At 48.1% G+C, this 20627-nt stretch overlaps 2 protein-coding genes across 2 annotated transcripts in view; one reads left to right on the forward strand and one right to left on the reverse strand.

The window, feature by feature from the left end:
- The first annotated feature begins 359 nt into the window (after positions 1-359).
- Positions 360-18769, forward strand: COPS7B (COP9 signalosome subunit 7B). Its single transcript, XM_027685789.1, has 8 exons — positions 360-422; positions 2307-2482; positions 3686-3761; positions 5305-5393; positions 5976-6178; positions 7333-7438; positions 8799-13716; positions 14482-18769. The coding sequence occupies exons 2-7, from the start codon at positions 2321-2323 to the stop codon at positions 8955-8957; spliced, it is 795 nt and encodes a 264-aa protein (XP_027541590.1). The 5' UTR covers positions 360-422; positions 2307-2320; the 3' UTR covers positions 8958-13716; positions 14482-18769.
- The window catches only part of NPPC (natriuretic peptide C), an 11372-nt gene continuing 9514 nt past the window's right edge, over positions 18770-20627 (reverse strand). Inside the window, exon 4 of the mRNA XM_027685800.1 lies at positions 18770-19225. The gene's annotated coding sequence lies outside the window, so the exon portion shown is untranslated. The remainder of the gene's footprint in view (positions 19226-20627) is intronic.

Genomic DNA, 20627 nt, shown 5'->3' on the forward strand with positions numbered 1-20627 from the left:
ACCATTCCATCTAACAATGGCCCCACTTCCAATGACCAAGTGGCCTGACCAGGGTGACCCTTCGCACAGGCTATTTTGGGGCTGCAAACCCCCGCGATGCCGCCACCGCACCCCGTATCCCCAGAAAGAGGGGCGGGAATTTCCCTTGCTTGTGCTGAAACAGCTGCTCGGTGAAGTTTGCTCCAAGGGCCGCCGGACCGTGGCTCTACGGCCGCCAGCACACCCATCCCGGTATCCGAGGGATGCCGGGAGGTGCTTCCCGGTCCTTGCGGCCTCCCGGGCTGGGGCGGAACGTTCGGCGCGGCCCGCGCGTTCCGGGGGGGAAGGGGCCGCGCGCGGACACCGGCGCCGCCATCATGGCGGCCTGAGGCGCGGCGGGCTCAGCGCCGGGAGCGGCGGGGCGGGAGGCCGGGAGCCGACAGGTAACGCCGGGGTCCGGGGCGGCCGTGAGGGATCCCCCGTAAATCACCCCCTGCGGAAGAGCTCGGCCTGCTCGGTGGGGCCCGGGGGCTCTGCCGGGGGACGACAGGACCGGGAAACCCCCGCCTCCCTGTGCGGGGTCTGCGGGCCGCTTCCCGCCCTGAAACCCCCCCAGAGAGGCCTGACCGGGAGAGAAGCCCGGTTTGTCCCCGTGCACGGGTTGTCTTAGCCTTTGGCCAAGCTCCGTTGGAGTGTTTTGTGTATTTCAGTCACTTCTCACCAGGATAAGGCGCTTGTGGAAGCAGCGAGGTATTCCCGGGTGTGCGGACAGGTTGCAATAGCACCGCTGTTGTCTGAACGTGTACTCGGGTAGGGGCAAAGCGTTGGCATTTCTTCCCTGTCAGGGCATGGATGCAGCCAGCCAGTCCTTTGTAACCTCACGCTCCAGCGTGTGGTTTGGTTACCTGTGAGGGAGAAACAATGGAACCGGGGAATCTGAATCCAATTCCCAGCTCTCCCAGTCCATGTGCTCTCCTGAGGAAATTGTCCTCTGTGTCTGTTTCTTGTCCATGAGTAGGGAGGGCAGCACTGGTGTATGAGGAACCCACACTGAGTGTTACTGTATTGCAGGGATTTCTCAGTCAGAACGGAGGTGCTGTTCTTGTGTTGCGCTTGTGCCTCTGACGGAAAGAGGATTTACACCGAGAGCTGAGACATCTCTGTGTGCAGAGTGTGAAAGGCTGTCTGCTCAGGTTGAGACCATTGAGGTGTAAAATAGCAGGGTAAAATGTATTTTTAGAAGTTGACTAATACAGGAAGTTGTGATGGCTTCACAAGCCTTAATTTGGGTAGGCCTGGCGAAACAGTGAAACCCCTGTGTGACTGTGCTCCCCCCACGGGGGAGGATGTGGGCCCGGTGGTCACACAGAACCAGACACAATCTCTAGTGTTTGGTTCTCTGCTGTTTGTTTGGTTTTCTTCACCAGAGTAAAGGTTACACCCTCTACTTGATACTTATCCCATACAAACATAGCACAACTCCCCCCCCTCATCTGCCAAGTTCTTTGTTTGGTGTCTGAATAACATGCTTGGGAAGTTTTGTCTCAGTTGTTTGTAAACAAACAACTCGTTTTGTGGAACTTGTTAATAAATAGTGGTTTAGGTTTCAAAAACAACATGTTGGTGCTGGGAGACAACATGCACACCAGAAATGTCAGGCAGCAGAGGAAGACAAAGACCTCTCTTTAGAGGGACTTAAATAGAGCCTTTGTAGACAGGGTATTTTTATCACTTGAGCTTTCCAGTTAACCCAAAACACTTGAACTGTGCAGTGCAGACTGTTGAGCTGCTTTGCAGGCCAGTTCTCTTTGCCTTTTGGGCTCAGAAAGCAGTAGGAATTATGTGCACACACTTTATCTGTAGCCAGTGTAAAAGGAAAAGATGTAATGTGTGGGCATACAGTGTGGATCAGTCCTTCACAGGGAATTATATTAGTGGCTGTTTTTGGGGTGTGTAATGAGGAAGGAGGAAGCCTCAGCTGACCTCTAATAGATGTATCAATAAGCATCTTCACAGTTGGCATTATTTGGCAGAATCAGTATAAGGAAAAGTCTGAAAACAGCATGAAATCTAAACTCCTTTTCTACTGGCAAGACCAGATCCTTTTAGGGGACTGAGCAGACAGAAATTTTGCTCAGATACTGTGTGAATCATTTTTGCTCCCCAGATAAATCAGCAGCTGAACCTGCTGGGTTTGTGGCCTGCCCCTGGGTGCTGGAGAAGGACCTGGCTCTGCTGACACTGAAACAAGCTCAGCAGCTCCTGGTCCACTGCCAGGACTCAGCAAAGGAGGAAGATGTATTAATATTATGTTCTTTTATTGACAGATTGAAAACTGAGAATGGCAGGAGAACAGAAACCGTCCTGCAATCTTCTAGAGCAGTTTATTTTACTGGCCAAAGGTACAAGTGGCTCAGCTCTGACTGCTCTTATAAATCAAGTGCTGGAGGCTCCTGGGGTTTATGTCTTTGGAGAGCTGTTGAAGTTAACAAACGTGCAGGAGGTAAGAGATGAGTTTCCATCCTAATGCCCTTTTCTGCACTTCCCCAATATGAGGGATCCCCAGAAACTTCCACACACAGTCTGTGCATGAAATTTCTGTGCCAGGAAGGGCCTGATGCGACTTACCTTGGTTCTGAGATGTTTGTGTGTGAGAGACTGATGTTTCTTTTGCCTTGTATATGTTAGGTGTTAAAAAATACCTATATAAAGCTTTGCTACCTTGATGCAATTGCTAACACAACAAAAATCTGGCAACAGCACAGTAACAGTTTTAGGAAGGCACTTAGCCAGCCAGCAACAAAAAAAATCCCTTTCTACTCCTTTGCTGTCCTGGAAAGCAGAACTTCAATGCTCTCCAAGAGTCTTTGTGAACAGATGTCTAGTGTATCAGGCCTGAGTGGTAACCAAATCCAAACCATTTCAAACCAAGATGGAAAGTAAGTTCCAGAGCTTTTGCTGAGAATGCCTTGCCAGCCCCTGCCTCTACTCCAATGAGGGAATCTAAGCTGAGTATCTCTGCAGCTGGAATAACGCAGTGTGCAGCGAGTTTGGCTTTCCAGACAGGCTCCTAAATATGCCCAGAAGTACCTCTATGGTTATTCAGCATCAAATCACAAGGACTTTTTCCCCTGGATTTGTGTGCAGCAAATTTTATTAAAAAAACCCAATCAATAAAAATCACTGCGTGGTGCTGCTGTTACTCCAGTGAAGTGTTTGCAGGCAAGGAGTGCTGTTACATTTGAGTGTTCAAATGCATTCAACTCACAGCGTTCCAGCTTGCTTTGCTTTGAAGCTGTGGTGGCTCTGCAGGTGAGCTGCCTTAGCTTTCACAGTCATAGCCAGGATGCTTAACCAGCCATCACCATTGCCTGCTTGCTTATCACATGAGGAGAAGAGCTGGCCCTGTAGGTTGTCAGCTGAAATTAAGATTTGCCTCTTTCTTTTACTCCCTGAGGTGCTGTACAAAGCAGTTGACAGCCCAAACTGTAGTTATGTTCTGGTGCACAGAAATGGCTGGATCACCTTGACTCTAAAACTGTTGAAATTTGCTTGGAAAGGGTCCAGCTCTTTAAGACCGAGATGTAATTGCTTTTCTGGCTACTTCTTGTCCTATGCAGGCTTAAACCATTCTCTGGAGAAGTTGATTATCAGGGTTGTGTCGACTGTTCCTGTTTAATGTGAAGTTTCTTTTCTCCCCACCCAGCTTGCTGAAGGGTCCAATGCTGCTTATTTCCAGCTGCTGAACCTGTTTGCATACGGAACATACCGAGACTATGTAGGTAAGATACTGCTGCCTGATTGCACAGGGCAGGGCTGGGCTGCCCTCTGGGATTGTCAGAGGCAGTTCCTTGCTTTCTGTGATGCCTGGTGGAGTGTGGCTGGGGGAAAGTGTCCAAGAAAAGAATTTGCTTGGGAGAAGAGTTCTCCGTAGGGGTTCTCTGGATCATATGTGCTTTTTAATTGCTAAAATTAAAGGAAAGGCTAGAGAGCGTGGTGTGTTACTGGTTTGGATGGGACTGCAGTGCTGGATGGAATTGGTCTGTAGCAGAATTCATTGATGTTCACAGACCACTTACCTCTGCAGAGGGCAATTTCAGACATCTGTTTGGAAATTTAGATGACACCGGTTAAGGAAACTGCAGAAAACTTAGACAAAATTGTTCTGCATTATTTATAAAAACGTATATGGTTTATGAGGCAACCTTTTATTCCGTGACAGCACTGCTGAAACAAAATAAAGAATTTCTTAGCTAAAATAGAAGTTGAAATAATGACTTTTATACAGCTTCAGAAGGACTATGTGTGAATCATCTTTGTATCTGTCAAAATGTGCTTTTATCTCTGGTGCTTATGCTTCCATTCTGCTACAATTTAATGCTTCATTTGTGAGTAGCAGCCTCATCCAGACCATTACAGAGTGTGACAAAGAATTCTGTCATAGTGCTGGCTATCACTGTGGTAGATGAGCTATCTAGTTCCTGTAAGGAGAAGTGGCATCTGTAAGTGCAAGGACTGGAAATTCCAGTGGCTGTGGAGCAACACGAGCCTCATGAATTCTGTGACTGATTAGAGGATGTGTTTTCTCTTCATGGCTCTTTTGTCCCAGCATGTGACAGCACAGATCGTTCTTCCTTTTCTAGTGAAGAAAGAGAAATGGGTAAAAGTAGTCAAAATGTAGAGTATTGGATGAGGTGGGATGGATGGGAGAACTTGAGTGGCCCTGAAACATTAATTTCCATTAAAGTAGATATTTTAAAGAGTTTTTTTGCTTTGGAGAGCTGCCAGTTTCCTTTCTGTTTTTAAATATTCATGAGGCACATAGATATAATACAGTGACAGTGTGGCCATCTAGATTAATAATTTTTCCTCTCTTCCTCAGCCTGGTACTTTACATTTTCAACTCTAAATTCTGCAGTTCTTTAGAGAAATAAGACCAGCTGTATTTGCAAACAGATTAGCCAGGGAGGAAGATTTTATTCTGTCAGCTTGTTAATGAAATAAAAATTACTTGTTAGAAACAAAACATTGACCAACTGTTTTGGCAGGGCACCACTTGAGAATTACCTTCTAATTCCAGAACCAGAATTACTAAAGAAGCAGAGAAGCATGGAATTGTCGAGTTGTTTTTAACTTTTTCCCTCTCTCCCTGGGTGTGCCAATCTGTCTGCAGCAGCAGCACTCTCTGCTCACCAGCACCCACAGTTGCTGGAGGAGTTCAGCCTTCCAGGGTTTAGTGTAGCATAACGTGCCTGAAATTCTGCAGCCCTGGATTATGTAATTTCTGAAGTAAAGTCTTGAATCTTGTCTTTTTGGCATTAACAGCAAACAAAGACAACCTGCCTGAATTAACAGTGACTCAGAAGAACAAGCTGAAGCACTTGACGATCGTAAGCCTGGCGTCCAGAATGAAGGTAACGTGCCTGGAGTGTGACAGCACTTGTCTCTTGGTTTAGTTTTAGAAAATATCTTCCATTCCATAGCACTGAAGTTGTTTCAGACTGCATAAGTACTCACAAAAAAACCACTGTACTGGGAAAGTACCTGCAGTGTACAGTGTTCTCTCCTGGTGCATATGGGACATTAGCCCAGTGGAATTCCATGGATGAGGTATAAGCGTGTCTGAACTGACATGCAAATTGGTCAGGAAGGCCTGGGAAACTTTGTATGGTTCATTCACTGCTGGAAACAGAGAATCATACTTAAAAACACTGACTTTTTGTTCTAGAGAAGGCTAAGCAACACTTAATTTCTTCTACAATCCCATTACCTTTTTTCTTCTGTAATGTGCTAATACCAAAGCTTCAGGAATTACTGAAGTTGTGACAGAATGGTTCATGCCCTGGCAGGTGTTTGTTCTGCCACAATCAGTCACTGCTGCACGTGCAGGTTAAAGTGTAGGATACAATAAATATTTGAGTCTTGACCTTCTGAGACTTAGCTGTTCATTTTTGGCTCTGGGACTGTTAACTTATTCTTGGTCTTGCTGTTTTTAGTGCATTCCCTATTCTGTGTTGCTGAAGGATCTGGATATGAGGAATCTGAGGGAGCTGGAAGATCTGATTATTGAAGCGGTTTATACAGATATTATCCAGGGGAAGTTGGATCAACGAAACCAGGTGTTAGAGGTGGATTTTTGTATTGGTAGAGACATTCAGAAGAAGGACATCAGTAACATTGTCAAAACACTCCAGGAATGGTGAGGCAGTCTCTCTACCTTTCTTGTTCCTTGTACATAGCTTGTCCTGTTTTTAGCTTATCCTCAGAGTTTCAAGAGCTGGCTCAATTTCGCCATGTTCCATTAATCAGGAGTCTTGTGCTATAAATCGGCACGTGGAGGAGGAGTCTGTTGGGCAAGTTTTCCAAGATCCCATCTGAGATTCAATTTGTGTGATGTATCAAGCCAAACTACCACATTGTGAGCTTCTGCTCACAATGTTGCTTTTACATGGCAAGACCTCAGCGAGGAGTAGAGGCCTTTGCAAAGAGAGGTGCCAAACTGGACTCAAGGTCCTGTGGTGGGAGCTACTCCCCTTCCTGCTGTTACACTTGATAACAAAAACAGAACTTTTCAGCCTTTTTCACTGTGATGAGAACGATGTGGGCAAATTCTAGAGAATCACTGCTGCCTGCAACCCTAGTGGGACTGTGGTATTATCATTTTGTATCTTTGCCAGGAGTTGCTTCTCATCTTTTTTTAGGACTCCTTTCCCACCCGGAGATATTCCCCTATAGACTGTGGAGCCTGTGGCAGGTCTTGAGCTGACTGGGAATTGCTTCCTAGTTGCTGTGGTAATGAGCGCATGAGAAGTAATTAAACTGCTGGGTAAATACACTGTCCTGAGGTTGGGGCAGGTTTTTTGCTTCTCTACTCCAACTCTCTCAGTCCCATCATGGCAGGAGGGCTCTGGCAGCTTCCAGGACCTTACAGCCCTATTTGGAAGGTAACAGTGAACCCACTGCCAGTTCTCTTTTTGTCTTTTCCAGTCCCGAGTTCTTGTCATTTGAACACTTATTTCAGTATTACTTTTTTCTTTAATTTTAAAATTTTTCTTACTTTTAAATAATACGTTGCATCCCTGTTTAAGCCATAATTCTGACTGAAAAGAAGGGTTGAAAGTACATTGAACCTGCCGTTACTCTTTGATGGTAAGAGTAACACAGACTCTCTAGAGAATGCTGTGAAACGTGTTGAGTGTGCAGCAAAGCTTTTCTTGCCAGCTTTTTGCAACTCTAAGCAGGAGGTATAAATTTAATAATCTCTTAAACTTTTGGATGAGTGTGACTTTTCAGTGCCTGACTGAGCTGCTCCAGAGAGAACTTGTAGACACTGGCATTGTTTGTATCTTGCAGGTGCGATGGTTGTGAGGCAGTTCTTTTAGGAATTGAGCAGCAAGTACTTAGAGCCAACCAGTACAAAGAGAACCATCACAGAACTCAGCAGCAGGTAGAGATGGAGGTGGGTACAGATTAATTTCAGGCTGCTCTATGCTATTTGATAAGTGTCTGTTTGCTGAAGAAAATGATCTGGTAACACCTGGTTGGTTGATGGTCATGGCTCTCTGAAGCAGGCTGGCAATCATGCAAACAAGGTGTGGGGTAGGAAGAAAACACGGCTGTTTCTGAGTGCTAGTAAGACCACAAACAACACATTTGCCCACTATGAGCAGATTGCATCTTTCTTGATACATTTTTATAAATTTAGGGTGTGTGACTACACTAACTGTTGTCCTACATTGATTTGTGTGGAAAACTGTGCTTTCGGCACAAAGCTTTGATACAATTCTGTTCCTTTCCTACCAGGCAGTCAGGAAGGCAAAAATAAACCAGTTCTCTTTGTTTTGCACCTGAAAGTGCGATTAACGAAATTCTCTCGAGGCTCGTTGCTTTTGCAAAAAGTGCCCCCGGCAGCTCCCCCGGGGGTCGGGGCGGCCCGGCCGGGCCCTGCGCGCTCCCGCCCGTAGGTGGCAGCACGAGCCCGCGGTCCGGCCCGGCCCGTGCCACCAAACCCGGCTAAAGCCGCCGGGAAGGTGGGAACGGGCCTCCCGAGGCTCTGGATCAGGGATTATTTCTTGGAAAGTGCTGCATCCCTGCAGGTTTATGTTTGCATGTGCTTGGCGGCTCGATCGGCGTCCATAGCACGTTTGGTTTGCCAGATGCCTTTGGCCTGGTGTTGGTGCACCTGACTCCCAAACCTTGGGGTTTTTTTTTTTAAAGTTGCCTCATTGTATTTGTAGTGAGCCCTACAGAGTTCCAGGGGACAGAGGATGGTGCCTGGTGACATATCTCTCCTTTTCAGCCGGAGTAGCAGAAACATTACTGCTGCCTCCCATGAAACCAATTTCTGTTCCTGCTTCTAGCAAATACCTGTGGCTCAGCCAGCAAGCCAGGTCAAATGGCATTTTCCCTTTTCAAGTGCTGTCCTAAGAGTAAATTTTTCTTTCACAGTCTTCTTTCGCCTTCTTGCTTCTGGCCAACAGAAAGGTACAATGGCTGCCTTCTGCACCAAGGCAGCAGTAGGTCCCTCCAGCCAGAAAGAAAGGTGGTACAATATTGTGCCATTGTCTCTTAGGGAAAAAAAAAGGAATCCCCCGTTATTCCATATTTGACCCAGACTGGAAATATTAACAGCTCTGACTGTAATTGAGGATGAAATATTACCTTTAATAAAGTCAAATGCAGAGCATGTTACTGCTGGGAGAGTCTCTTTTGTAATCTCCACTCTGTACTCCAGGGGATTTTCAATATGTTTATGAACAGAGTTTCTGCTGTGAGGGGAGGAAGAAGCAGGTGCTGATTCACTGTCTCTTCTTGGCCAGGTCACAAACATAAAGAAAACATTAAAAGCTACAGCCTCGTCGTCGGCACAGGAGATGGAACAGCAGCTGGTAGAGCGAGAGTGCCCTCCACACACAGAACAAAGGCAGCCCACAAAGAAGATGTCCAAAGTCAAAGGGCTGGTCTCCAGCCGCCACTAGAATGTACCATCTAAATTGTCATTCAGTTAGGAATGACAACAGGAGGAGCAAAAAGGGCCTGCAACTCCTTTTCGGTGGGTTCTGGGCCAGTCCCTTCCAGGCTGGCAGATAAAAGCCCTGTTGAATACAGCTCCCAGTTAGCAGCACCTGGCTAAGTTACACTGTGCTGCCCCTATGAAGTTTCAGGGTGTCCCTGTTCTGGTCTTCTGAAGAGGGACTTTTAAAGAAAGGGACTAACCAAAAGGGGCAGGAAAAAACCAAAATATCTGTGGACAGTTTTGCTCCCTCCCAGCTAGTTTTATTGCTGCTTAACCTTGAGGAAGCTGCTGTACTAAACAGATCTTGGGAGAGCTTCTATAGCATCCCAGGGTTGAAGTGTGGCTACCAAAGCCAGGCTGGGAGTGAGGAAGCCATCAACACAGATCTTTTCATTCCCAAAGGGAGTGCAGGAAGGTTTCTAGGCCAGGAACTGCTTTACATGGTAGTCTTCAGCCTTTCTGCTACCCCTGTCTATTTTAAACTGGGGTGAAATTCACACTACCTCGCTCTGAAGGTGAGATCCAGTGCTGGGCTGTTTACTTAACTGTCTGTTTACTGCCCTTACTAAGCTCTTTTATCTCTCCCAGATTTAAAGCACTGTTCTGCATCTCTGAGGCATCAATACAATAAGGAGGAAGCAGGCTGCTCTTTCACGCCTTCCTTCTTGCAGGTGGTCAGGGTCATGCTAGAAACTGTTCCTCCTGAATGTGATGTGACCTCCCAGAGCTGCTTGTGAGTTGTTTCCCCCATTGATATCTTCGGAGAGTAATGAATTCGCTCTTCCTTGGATGCTGGCGACAGTGGTCTGCACGGGAGAGGAGCCTGTTTGGCATCAAGGCAGGCTGGTGGCCCAGGACCCACTGGCAGGGGTCGCAGCAGCATCCCCTTGCTGAAGCAATGGACTTGACTAGTTTTTCTGAATTTTGAACACTTTCAGGTTGTATTTTCTTCCCTTGTTTTTGTACATTGTTGTGATTCTAAAGCATTTCAGCCTTTGTTTTGTGGGGTTTTTTATTTGTTACAGGCTAATTTCAGGTGATTTGCACCTAGTTTGTCAAGGTGTGGGGTTGTTTTTTTTTTAAGGGGGAAGCATTGGAACAGCAATTCATGAAACAGCACATTTTAGAAAAAAAATTAAAAATGCTGATTTAATGTCAGAGTCTGGAGTCTTGACTTTGAGGCTGCTTTAGGCTTGTAGTCCAGTGGCACTTGTTCACTTGAGAATTTACTTGTTTCTTGGTGTATGTTATCCAAAGGTCTGACTGAGCTCCCTCATTCATATGGGAGGCAGGGAAGCGCTCTTCACGTTTTGTCAGTAGTTCACCTTTGTCTAATTTTGTGCAGAAGGATCTGTGGCAAAGCTGGTAGCTGAGCCCAGTGTCCTGAGCCTAAACAGCTTTGGCTGATTGTGGAAGGTTTGTAGCTGTACTCTGTCTTAGGCCAATTGATTCCTCCCTTTGGGTCTAGCAGAGTGTACTTTGTAGTTTGGCCCCTGCATTTCACTTCTGTAAAGGGAAGAGCTTCCCGTGAGCGGGCAGGGGAGCTGTTGAAGCAGAGGACTGTGACAATCCTCCAGTCCTGCAGCCAACTGTCACCTGCGCTTGCTTGTGCAGTGCACGTGCCTTCCTCTTATTGCTACCAGGACTCTTTGCCATCTGCATGTTTGCAGTCCTCAGTCATGGGACTTGTTCACTTTTGAAAGTAAATCCTTCTCCTTTTCTTCTCCTGCAGAGCAGGCACACCAGCTTGTAATCTGGAGAGGTAGATCTAAATAACCCCTCTCCAGCTTCCTCTGGGTCAAGTCGCAGAGGCTTCTGATTCTGATCAAACTTCTGATTCTTTACCAGCTCTCTGTCCCCCTAGAAATGCAAGCCAAAATATTCCCAGGGAAGGATGTTAAGTGAGTAAGTCCAGAGCACGAAGCCTTCCCCTGTACCTCAGGGGAGCTGTTCCCCAAGCAGTGGCAGTACTAGTTCCTATTCCAGCTTCTCCCAGTGTTTAGCTGACAGCTTCTGAGAGGTGCAGGTGGACTTTGTGTCCCCAAATCTGTGTGATAGAGATGGATTGGGTCTGTTTCTGGCTTGCTGTGTGGACAGCTGCAGCATACTGGTTGTCCAGTTCCTCACTGAATTTGACTGGTGAGAGTAGGCTCTGTTTTCTTTCCTTCCTGTTTTTAATATCAGTCCTGTAAAGAGGCAGGAGGAATACAAATGCCTTTGGGCATTGTTTTTAGTTCCTCAGCAAGCCACAGTCTGCTGGGGAAATAGATGTGAGTTTGGCACCCTTGGTGTTTGTTCCCTGCCAGTTACAGGAGTCACATTAGTTTGCTGGAGCTTCTTTAGTGTGTTGGAAGTTTTCGAGTTTGTTCTTACGTTTTTGCTGTTCTCAAAGCCTGGCTGGGGGTGAGGATCTTATTCATGCTTCGGTACACATTGCCTTTGATCAACAAAGAAGCAAGGGAGGAAATAGCACTTTGAATAAAGAGCTGTCCCATGTTTGATGGTGACAGAGGACGGAGAAGGGACTGGGGTATTGGAGGGAATGGAGCTGTTTGCGTGTTTGGCTTTCCTGGTGTGCCAGCGACGGGCTTGGTGCCGCAAAAGGAGGGGGGTGTCTGCGATGAGCCCAGGCTGAGATGAGTCATTAACAAATGACATGCACAGAGTACCTGGGGGAGGCAAACAGCTCTGCAGCAGCTGGTTAATGAATCTGGCTTGAAGGAAAGAGTTAGAAGCTATTCCGGGAATGAAGCAGAAGGCAGAGTTGTTAACAGGGAAGGATGCAGGAGGTGCTGTGCTGTTTGAGAAGGACAACAGATAAAGATTCTGTTGGCTCCCTGTGACTACAGAAAGGGCAGCAACTCAGAGCAGAGTTGCATGAATTAGGGGCTGGTGGGGACTGGATTGTGAACAGTTTTGAGAGGGGAGTGCCCGGGGAGCTTAACTGTGCTATGGGAATGAGAGGGAGGTGGGAGCAGAGGCAGTTTTGATGTAAACTCCCATGTATTGCATGTGCCTGCTGGAGGCAGCTAAGGCAGCTTGTCTGAGCACTGCTGGACTCTGCTGGACACTGCTCCCTGGCACGGGGAGAGTGTCCTGCCCTGCTTTGGTTTATGGCAGCAAAGAGCTGCTCCAGCCGCAGCTCACTCCAAGATTGCAGCAGGGCAGACTTTGAGCTATTGAACTTCTGTTTGCCTCTTCCACCCGGAGGGAGACAAAGTGGATGGAGCTGCCTTCCCTCTGCTCTTCAGGGCTTTATTGTCTAGCTTTGTGTTCTGCTGCTCCACTTGTACTACTGCTTGTTTAATATGGAATTGAGCACTGAGCTGGAAAATGGAAGAGAGGATCTCAGCTGATTGCAGTGCTGGTAGGCTGCCCTAGCCCTAAAGCTGTGCCTCATGCTAACAAATGTCCCTGGCATTCCTGCTGTGACTCGGTTGATACCAGCTAACATCAGGCAATTCTGGAATATGATAAAGCAATGCTGATGTCCATCTTTTACAGAAGAAAAAAAGTTTTGGCTCAAAATCTGTTTGTCTTTTACTTCCCTCCTCACCTTCTTAGATAAGTTGAATGCCAGGTTAGTCTTGTGTTGAGAGCAGGAGGGAAAGTCAGTGATGCTGACAGACCCTTCTGTGTTCAAATTTGTTCAGACCAGTCCTGCAATTGGTCTTGTACAGATTTCTGAAATCCAGTGGGTGCTTTTGGAGCTGCACTCAGGCTAGCAGATCTCTCTCCATGGATCGTGTACAGGAGCTTCAGAGCTGCTCTCCAGAGTGAAGCTGGGGAAAGCAAAGCTTTTGTTCCTATAGAGGCAGTGGTAGAAAGAGTTGGCCATTCTCCCACCAGTCCTGCAAAGCGAATTTTGCTGAACAGCTTTCAGTTCCTGTAAGAATGGAAAATGATACAGACCTCAGAGGGTGGCTTTGGTTTTAGTGTTCTTATCCTATGAGGGTGAAATGCTTTGCTTCATGTGTGTGAAGCAGACTTGGGCTTACTCATTGCAGAGGAGACAGAAGGAAGAGTGCCCTTAGCTTTGATAGCTGTGTTGGAACGTAACAAATCACATGGGTAACCCAGACTTTTCCTAAACTTTCAGTTCTCTACAGATTTATGTGAGTACAGCTAAGCTGGAAACCACACAAAGCCACCCCTGCAGGGTAAAACAGTCCAAGCTTGTGTGTTTGTAGGGCTGCTGTGCTGGGGTTTGTTACTTCAGCATCTGAGCCAATTGCAAACTACAATGGAGAGAAACAACCTTGCTCTTTATTATTCTTAAAAATGGGGAAATGGAGAAATTTAAGAACCTGCCCAACAAATATATAGGCCTTGCTAGCAAGATGTTGGGCACTTAGTCCCAAACAAAGTCTCTTGTTTTTTTTCCACCCCACTAATTCCTCTGTAGCATCTGACCTAATGCAAGGGAACCACAACCTGAATCTACGTAGCATATTTTTGTATAATCTAAGAGAGAGAGTAACCCAGGGGCAGCAAGGAAAGTAAATTAAAGTTTAGAGTGATTTCAGTTCCTACTTGTAACCTCAACCTTGTATTCCTAATACAGAGTTTTAGCCTGACAGTCTGATTGAATTTCTCAGCAGAGTTTTTAGAAATATGTCATTGTTTCACTCTGCTCCGTGACGAAGGTCCGTGTCTCTCAGGGACTGTTGACATTTTGCTGATATTTCATCAAGTTTGGCCCTACCACAGAGCTACCAGAGGTAAGTGATTGAAGTAAAGGGAGTGCGTGTTTACCCCCTAGCCTGGGCTGACCCTGTTCTCAGTGTCCCTGTGGTGGTATTCCCCTCTCTGACTGGTGAACCAGGCAAGAAAAAGGCAGAGCAGCACTTTGCTCCCTGTCTCCAAATCCATAGGCCCTGACGCTTCTTTTTCCCACAGTGTTTTCATCTCAGGAGATACCTTGTTGCAAATTGCCTGAGTGTGGTTGCTGTGACCACAGCTTTTTCTTGATAAGCTTCAGTGAATGCATATACACACTGGAAATTCCAGGCAGTAATGAGATGCCATAGGGTCATTTAACAGTCCTGAAATGTGTATTTCCCCACAGAGCACAAAAGAATTTGTGCCAGTAGCCCTTGCTTGGTGTAATTGTGGTAGAAGATGGGACACCCTTCCAGATCTCCAGGTCTCCTATAGAGGCTTTAGAATATCTGTATCATTAAGCATTTTTAAAATGCTGTAATCACACATGATACTTCTGTGTTTCCAGAAAAGCTGTTTGTGGTGGGTAAGCGAGGCCTCGCTCTGTCAGGGATCAGCCTTTCTGCGAGTATTTGGAGCTTGTCTGACCATAGGCTGTATCTTCATGGGTCTCAGGTTTGGGAGTAGTGCTGTCCAGCCCTCCAGACTCTTCCCAGAGATGCAGCAGCCCTCATGTTTCGGTCAGTGTCTCATGATGAGCACAGTCCTAAGGCTGCTCTGGGCTATTGCAGTAACATCTCGGTGTTTCATTGTCACCTTCGCAGCTGTTAGAGAGCACCAGCTCCTTCAGGATCACCTGCCAGCTGTGATGCTGTACCTTTTACATCACGACTGTGAGATGACACCTCTCCTTGCTGGCAGACAAGCCAGGTGGGTAGGCATTGCTCCTCAGAGCTGTTCTGCACCTCGGGAGGTGCAGGCCATTGCCTGGTTTAGCATAAAGGAAGTCAAGGACAAGGACAGCGTTATAAATAAGGGGCAAAGCGCAGAGCTGTGTCCTGTTCCAGCTTTGCTGCAGTTGCAGAGAGCAACCTTGGGCAGATCAGCTCCTCTGCAACTGCGTTTCCCAGGACAGCCTTGCTCCTGTGTGCTGACTGTGACAGGGGTTTGTGAAGGGCTTTGGTCTCCTGGCTGGGCAGAGGTTCATTGCTGATGGAATTGATGCATACATGCAGTAGGGGGGAAATCTTAAGCTTTTCCAGAAGTCATCTTCCTCCTCTGTAGCATATCCTTCTTTTCTCCTGATGCAGATAAGGTGGTCCATTGTGGGAATATCAGCCCGGAGTATTATGGGTAATATTCCAGGTTAATTATGGAGGGGGCAGGAAAAATAGCCTGTGCCGTTTTCAACAATATCAAAGGGATGCTACCTAATGATTTTCCTATTAGCTCTTTTCCCAGCCTGCCAGAGTCGCTGCAGAAGTGTCATTTACAAAGGCAGTTTGCAACTCATTACCCTGGATTTTCACTGTAGTTCTGCTCCAGAGAGCGTGGGCTTTTGCTGCGTGCCCCAAACCTAATGAATTGCCTGATTCGGTTAGTGCTGCCATCCCTTCTGACAAGGTTAGTTGCTGACTGACAGGAAGGGGCCTGAATTCAATTCCCTTCTTGTTTTCGACTCACGCTTGTGTCAAGCGCAGGCTCCCTCTGGGAGCTGCCCTGTGATCCCTTCCCTTTGTTTTTCTGCATTCTGAGGGAAGCAGCCCATGCTTGGAGAAGTCCTGCAGCAAGTGGCAGGGGCGTGTGTGCTGCTGCCCCTGGCAGTCCCTGCTCAATGCCTCAAGTCCCTTTCCAGCTGGAAAATTCCTTTGCTCTCCTGCTCTGGGGCTCTGGGCTTTTCTTTTTCTTCATTGCTTTGGGATTTGCTGTCACCTGAGCTGGGCTTTGTAACTCTTCAGCCAAAAAATACCTTGGAAAAGTTGCAATGTGGGCTGGGGGAAGAGAACTGCTTTCCCACACATTAGAGGGCAACTGTGTCCCTGTTGTGGGAGCTTCAAGGTCTGCTCCAGCCTGTTTGAGCTTTGCCAGGCACTTGTATAACAGTGCCGGAGAAAGCTCTTTGTCCTTTTTCACTAGAGAGCAGTGTGCTTTTTCAGGCTGGAGGCCTATGGCTCAAATCCTGCTAGGAATAGCTCCTGAGAGGAGAAATCAAGGCTGTTCTTATGTCATGTCACAAGTGCTACCACTTGGAAGCTGAATGTGGCTACTGCTCATTCAGCTGGTGGTGCAGGAAACATGCAGGTGCTGAGAGTGCCAGTTTGAGCTGAGTGTGGACAGCGGAGCCTGGGACTCCTGCCCCCCTCACTTCCAGGTCTGTGGACACACACCTGCTAAATGCTGTTCTCTGAGCCTGCAGTTGAGATGTCAGATGCCACCCCCTGAGGCTGCAGCTTGCATCCAGGACATCTCTTATTCAGTTACGCTGTCTCTGGGCTGGGCTGTGGCAGGGGAGTTTTTTAGTGCTGGCCCTCGATCCTTTTACTGGATGTCTTGAGGATCTGACCAAGCTGGCCCACAGGGGAGGCAGTGATGTTTCAGAGATCAATTTGTTTCTGCTGCATGTGGTGCCTCCTCCTCCACTCTTAATTAGATTCCTGTGGGTCCCTCTTTCTTGCTGCCCTTATTTGCTACTGAGTCCCTGTCAGGGAGACCCAGTTGTGGCCATATCAGCTGCTTGCTGTGCTCTAAGGAGCTGCTTCTGATTCCTGTTCTGGCTTGTCCACCGAACTGAGGAAGGTGCCTGTCCTCTGCTGGCAGTGCCACTCTGCCTGTCAGACCCACCGGTCTGGCTGTGCCATGGGGAGCCTGAGGTTGAGTGGATCTAAGTTATCCCAAGTGCTCTTTCACCCCCAAGTGCTGCCTTCTCTCTTGCACATCAGCTCACACCCCCATGTGGGCACAGTGTTCCCGTCCTGCAGGTGGGAATCCACATGCTGAGGGACAGGGAGACTTATCCCTGGTCAGAGTGGAAGCAGCAAAGCGAGGAGCCAGGCTGTTATCCCCTTGCTCTGCACCAGGAGCTCTCACTCTGATCCCTCTCCTTCCGCCAAGCAACTGTCCTTTTGCTGTGCAGCTTTGTCCTTTTCCTTGGCCTTGCTCTTTACCAATAGATGGAAGGAACCCGTGCTGTGCTTTTTCCCTTGGACTATGCTGCAGAGGAGAAATGAGAATCCAGACCGTACATGACTCTGTGCTGTGATCTCTGATCTCCCCTGAGGTTCTGCTTCACTTAGGTGGTCAAACTGTGTGGATTGAATTCCTTGGACTGGGTCCCCCCCACCATGTTGAGGAGAGCCCCTCTGTCACCAGGGAGGTGATTTTATTCCAGCTCTGACTTGCAGCAAAAAGCCAGAACTGGAAGGGGAATTGTCCACACCTTGGTCCCAGCCTGGCACTCTGTTATGGTCACTACCCTGGCTTCATGCTCAAGGACCAGGACTCTGAGAGGGACCTGCAGCACCACCTTCTTACACCCTCTTTTCAGACTTGGTGTGCAAGGTCTGCACAGTAAGCAATTCCTTATTGTCCCTTAGGTTTGCTGGGTGACAGTGGACAGTACCCTCTAATGGGCATCTCTTTAACTCCTCCTTCCCTCTAGAGATGTGTGAAGCTGTAGGATGTTGTATTTGCCTTACAGAGCCCTGACAATGGGTTGTCATTACCCATGGACAGCTCTGGAGGGCTCCAGCTGACCCTTGGGTAGGGCACTGAGCTGCTACCTGCCCATCCTGCCTCCCTCCCTCCCAGGATCTTGATTTTGTTCCCCATAGGCAACATCTTACGTGGTCCATCAGCTGCTGCTCCCTGTCCAGATGGACTCTGTGGGCACCACGAGGTGGGTACCTGTCTCTGACGGAGGCTGTGCTCGTGCAAGCTTAGAAACGTCACCTGTGTGCTCCTGACCTGATGATTGAGCTGTCGGGTGTCTGAATGAATCTTCTTGGTCTGTAAACCTAATGTTCTCTAATAGTTGGGGTGAGTCTGGCTGAACGTTTCTATGGTTTCCTGGTGGTTGCTAAGGAAAAGGATCGCTCTGCCTCTGGATCTTGGTGACTTTCTTTTTGCCCTGTCTTAGGTACTGGAGCCCAGCAGAACATAATGCTTGTTGTTTCCCAGCCCACTACAATGGTCAGGGCATAATTTGTGACTCCTGTCACGGCTGGGCTGGGCGCCTGCCACTCTTTTTTTCTAAGGCCTCTTTGAAGAATGAGACCAAAGAGCCTTCATGCAGGCGTTTGCATGTTTGCTGCGCTCCCTGCCCCCTTGCTTGCTGTTTCCTTTAGAGCTCCAAGTCATTTTAACGATTTATTTCATGCACTTTACATAGCAAGAAGCTGTAGAAGCAGCTGTGTCCATGAATCCTTACCAGGCAGCCCTCAGTATATTTTGGTCTGTCTACGTATTGTCCCAGGCACAGTTAAATAAATCTCTGCTGGAGGAAGGGACTTTACAGCTCAGCAGCAAAGGGCTGGCGAATGGGAATATAAACAAGATACTTAGTGAGCTGCTGGATCCTGGAATAACAGCGCCTCTGGGATAAAGCTCTGTTCCCACCAGCACAGCTGGGGGCCAGATCCAGTGCGGGCTCTTTGTTGCTGTCAGCAGGGACTGCGTCTCCATCCGGCGCCCAGTGATAATATTATAGTTACGGGGTGAAAGTTGGACCCAAACCTGCAGACTGGAAGCAGTTATAACTGTCTAGGCCAGATGCTGCCCTTGTCACCCTGCTGTCGATCCAGGCCTCGGGTGTTGAACATGATGGGCTCATTTCCACGGGTGCCATTTGGGATCTGGGCATGGATGAGCTCAGCTGGGTTCTGCAGAGGCTTGGAGCTGCACGCAGCACTGGGCAGCATTCGATCCGTCAGGGCATCACAGGATTCACAAGTTTACTTTTGCATATGGGATCAAAGCTTAAAATATCAGCTGGCCTTTCTCTTGCTCCTGACTTTTCTAAAACATCTGAACAATTTCTTCTTTAGCTCTGTTAAAATCAATCAATCTGACATTTAAATTGTATGTGAATTTGATAAATAAAGACAGGTTACAAAATGCCACATGGAATGATTTTTTTTTTTAAAGTTTTTCAACTACTTAGGACAAAAAAATGTTACAATGCTCAACTTTTCATTTAGTTACATAAATAATTTTTTTATAAATATCTCTTTATAAACAATATATAAATAGCTTTACAACATAAATACATTTATGCATGACATGAATTTACAAACAGCAACGTTATACAGCTGGCTTCATCAGTCTCTTGGAAAAGCACTGTCCCTTGTCTCGGTGAGTGTTTGTATATATAATATATATAAGATAGAGAGCACTTGTTAAAAAAGTAACAAAACCAAAACAGTTGGTGCCATGACTCCTCGTACCAAAAAGAAAAACACAGCCACGTCTTTTGTCCATTCCAGGGGGATCACTGCTCTTCTAGGTGTTGCCTGGGGGATGGCCGTGCCTGGCCGTGCGTGGTAGGAGAAAGTGGACTATGGATTCAAAGCCCTGTGAGGAAGGAGAAGAAAGTGCCTGTTAGTAGTTGCCACACAACAACCCTTACCCGTCCCAAGCTGGAACCTCTGTCAGAGTAACCCTGGCCATGGGCTGGGAGATGCTGAAGTCAGCAGAAGCCCTCCCTGAGCTTTTTTGCTTGTGCTAAAGCAAGGAAGAAGCTCACCCTTTGCTCTCTGGCTGTTTGGTATTTAGGGGAGAGGCTGAGGGAAGCTGCTGCTCCTTCTGCCCCTGCATCAATTGGAAATCTTTTTTTTCCTAATGATTTAGCAAGGGCAGATGCATATGAGCTGGCTTCATGGTGTGCATGTGCTTCTTGGAGCCCTGAGCTGGGTGATTCCTTGGGAAGACCAAGGAGCCTCTACATGAGGGAGCAGGGAAGCAGCACTCATCCCTCCAGGACAGGCCATGGACCAGCACTGGCATCCTGCGGGCACCTTTGGGCCATGCTCTTCTCACTGCTCTGCAGAGCAGCAGGATGCTGGATCCGGTCCCCTGTGTGCCCAGTTGTGTTACTACAGGGCCAGGGCAGGTCCCTGTGAGTGAGGCAGTGCTGTGCCAAGGGAAGAAGAGGGAATGGCCTGGGCTGCAGCAGGCAAGTGCTTCCCCTGCTGTGAGTTCATCTACATGTGACCTGTGGGCAGGGCCAGGCCAGAGCTTTATGGCCCCAGCACCTTCAGGGAGAGCTGGCAGGGGAGGCACTGCCAGATTTCTCCCAAACCAGTCGCTTTGGGGAAGTGGCATTTCCTTCACCCCTCCATTCCTATGCAGTGGCTGTGGAGCACTGTGGGAAGAACTTCTGCAAGCTTCCCATAACTTGCTCAGATACAAAGCCAGAGTTGGGAAGTGCAACTCTTGACAGTCACCACAACTAGAAGACACCTGGGGAACTTGTGTATTGTTTTGTCTCACATTAAAAGCATTGGTGCATGGCTGAGACAGGAGGCTCACTAACCCTCCCATTGCAGGCACACAGGGTACCCTGCCCTCCTAACCCCTACCCATAGGTCCAATGTGTGTGTCAAGCATAGGGAGGAACTGGGAACATGTGGCTGCACTGGAGCTCCTCCTGCATCCTCCCTGGAGCCTACGGGTCTAGCTCAAACTAGGGGGAATCCAGCTTGAGCTGCTGCGGGAGCAGCTGGGGTCTCTGATCCTTCTGCAAGGCAGAGGGGGGTGATGGAAGGGTGGCAACGCAATTAAGGCCAACTTGGGGTCTCTTTTTGCCCGCCAGCAACGCCGAGTGTTGCGAGGCTCAGCGGATGACCCCCTGCAGTCCTGCCCGCTGGCATCTCGCGTTCGCGGGGCAGCGCATCCACCGCAGCCTCCGCGGTGCCGGAGCGCAGCCCCCCGGCCCCATCCCGGCCCCATCCCGGCCCCATCCCGGCCCCATCCC

This window comes from Neopelma chrysocephalum, unplaced genomic scaffold (genome assembly GCF_003984885.1).
Source record: "Neopelma chrysocephalum unplaced genomic scaffold, ASM398488v2 Primary Assembly neopelma1_69, whole genome shotgun sequence".
Lineage (NCBI taxonomy): Eukaryota > Metazoa > Chordata > Aves > Passeriformes > Pipridae > Neopelma > Neopelma chrysocephalum.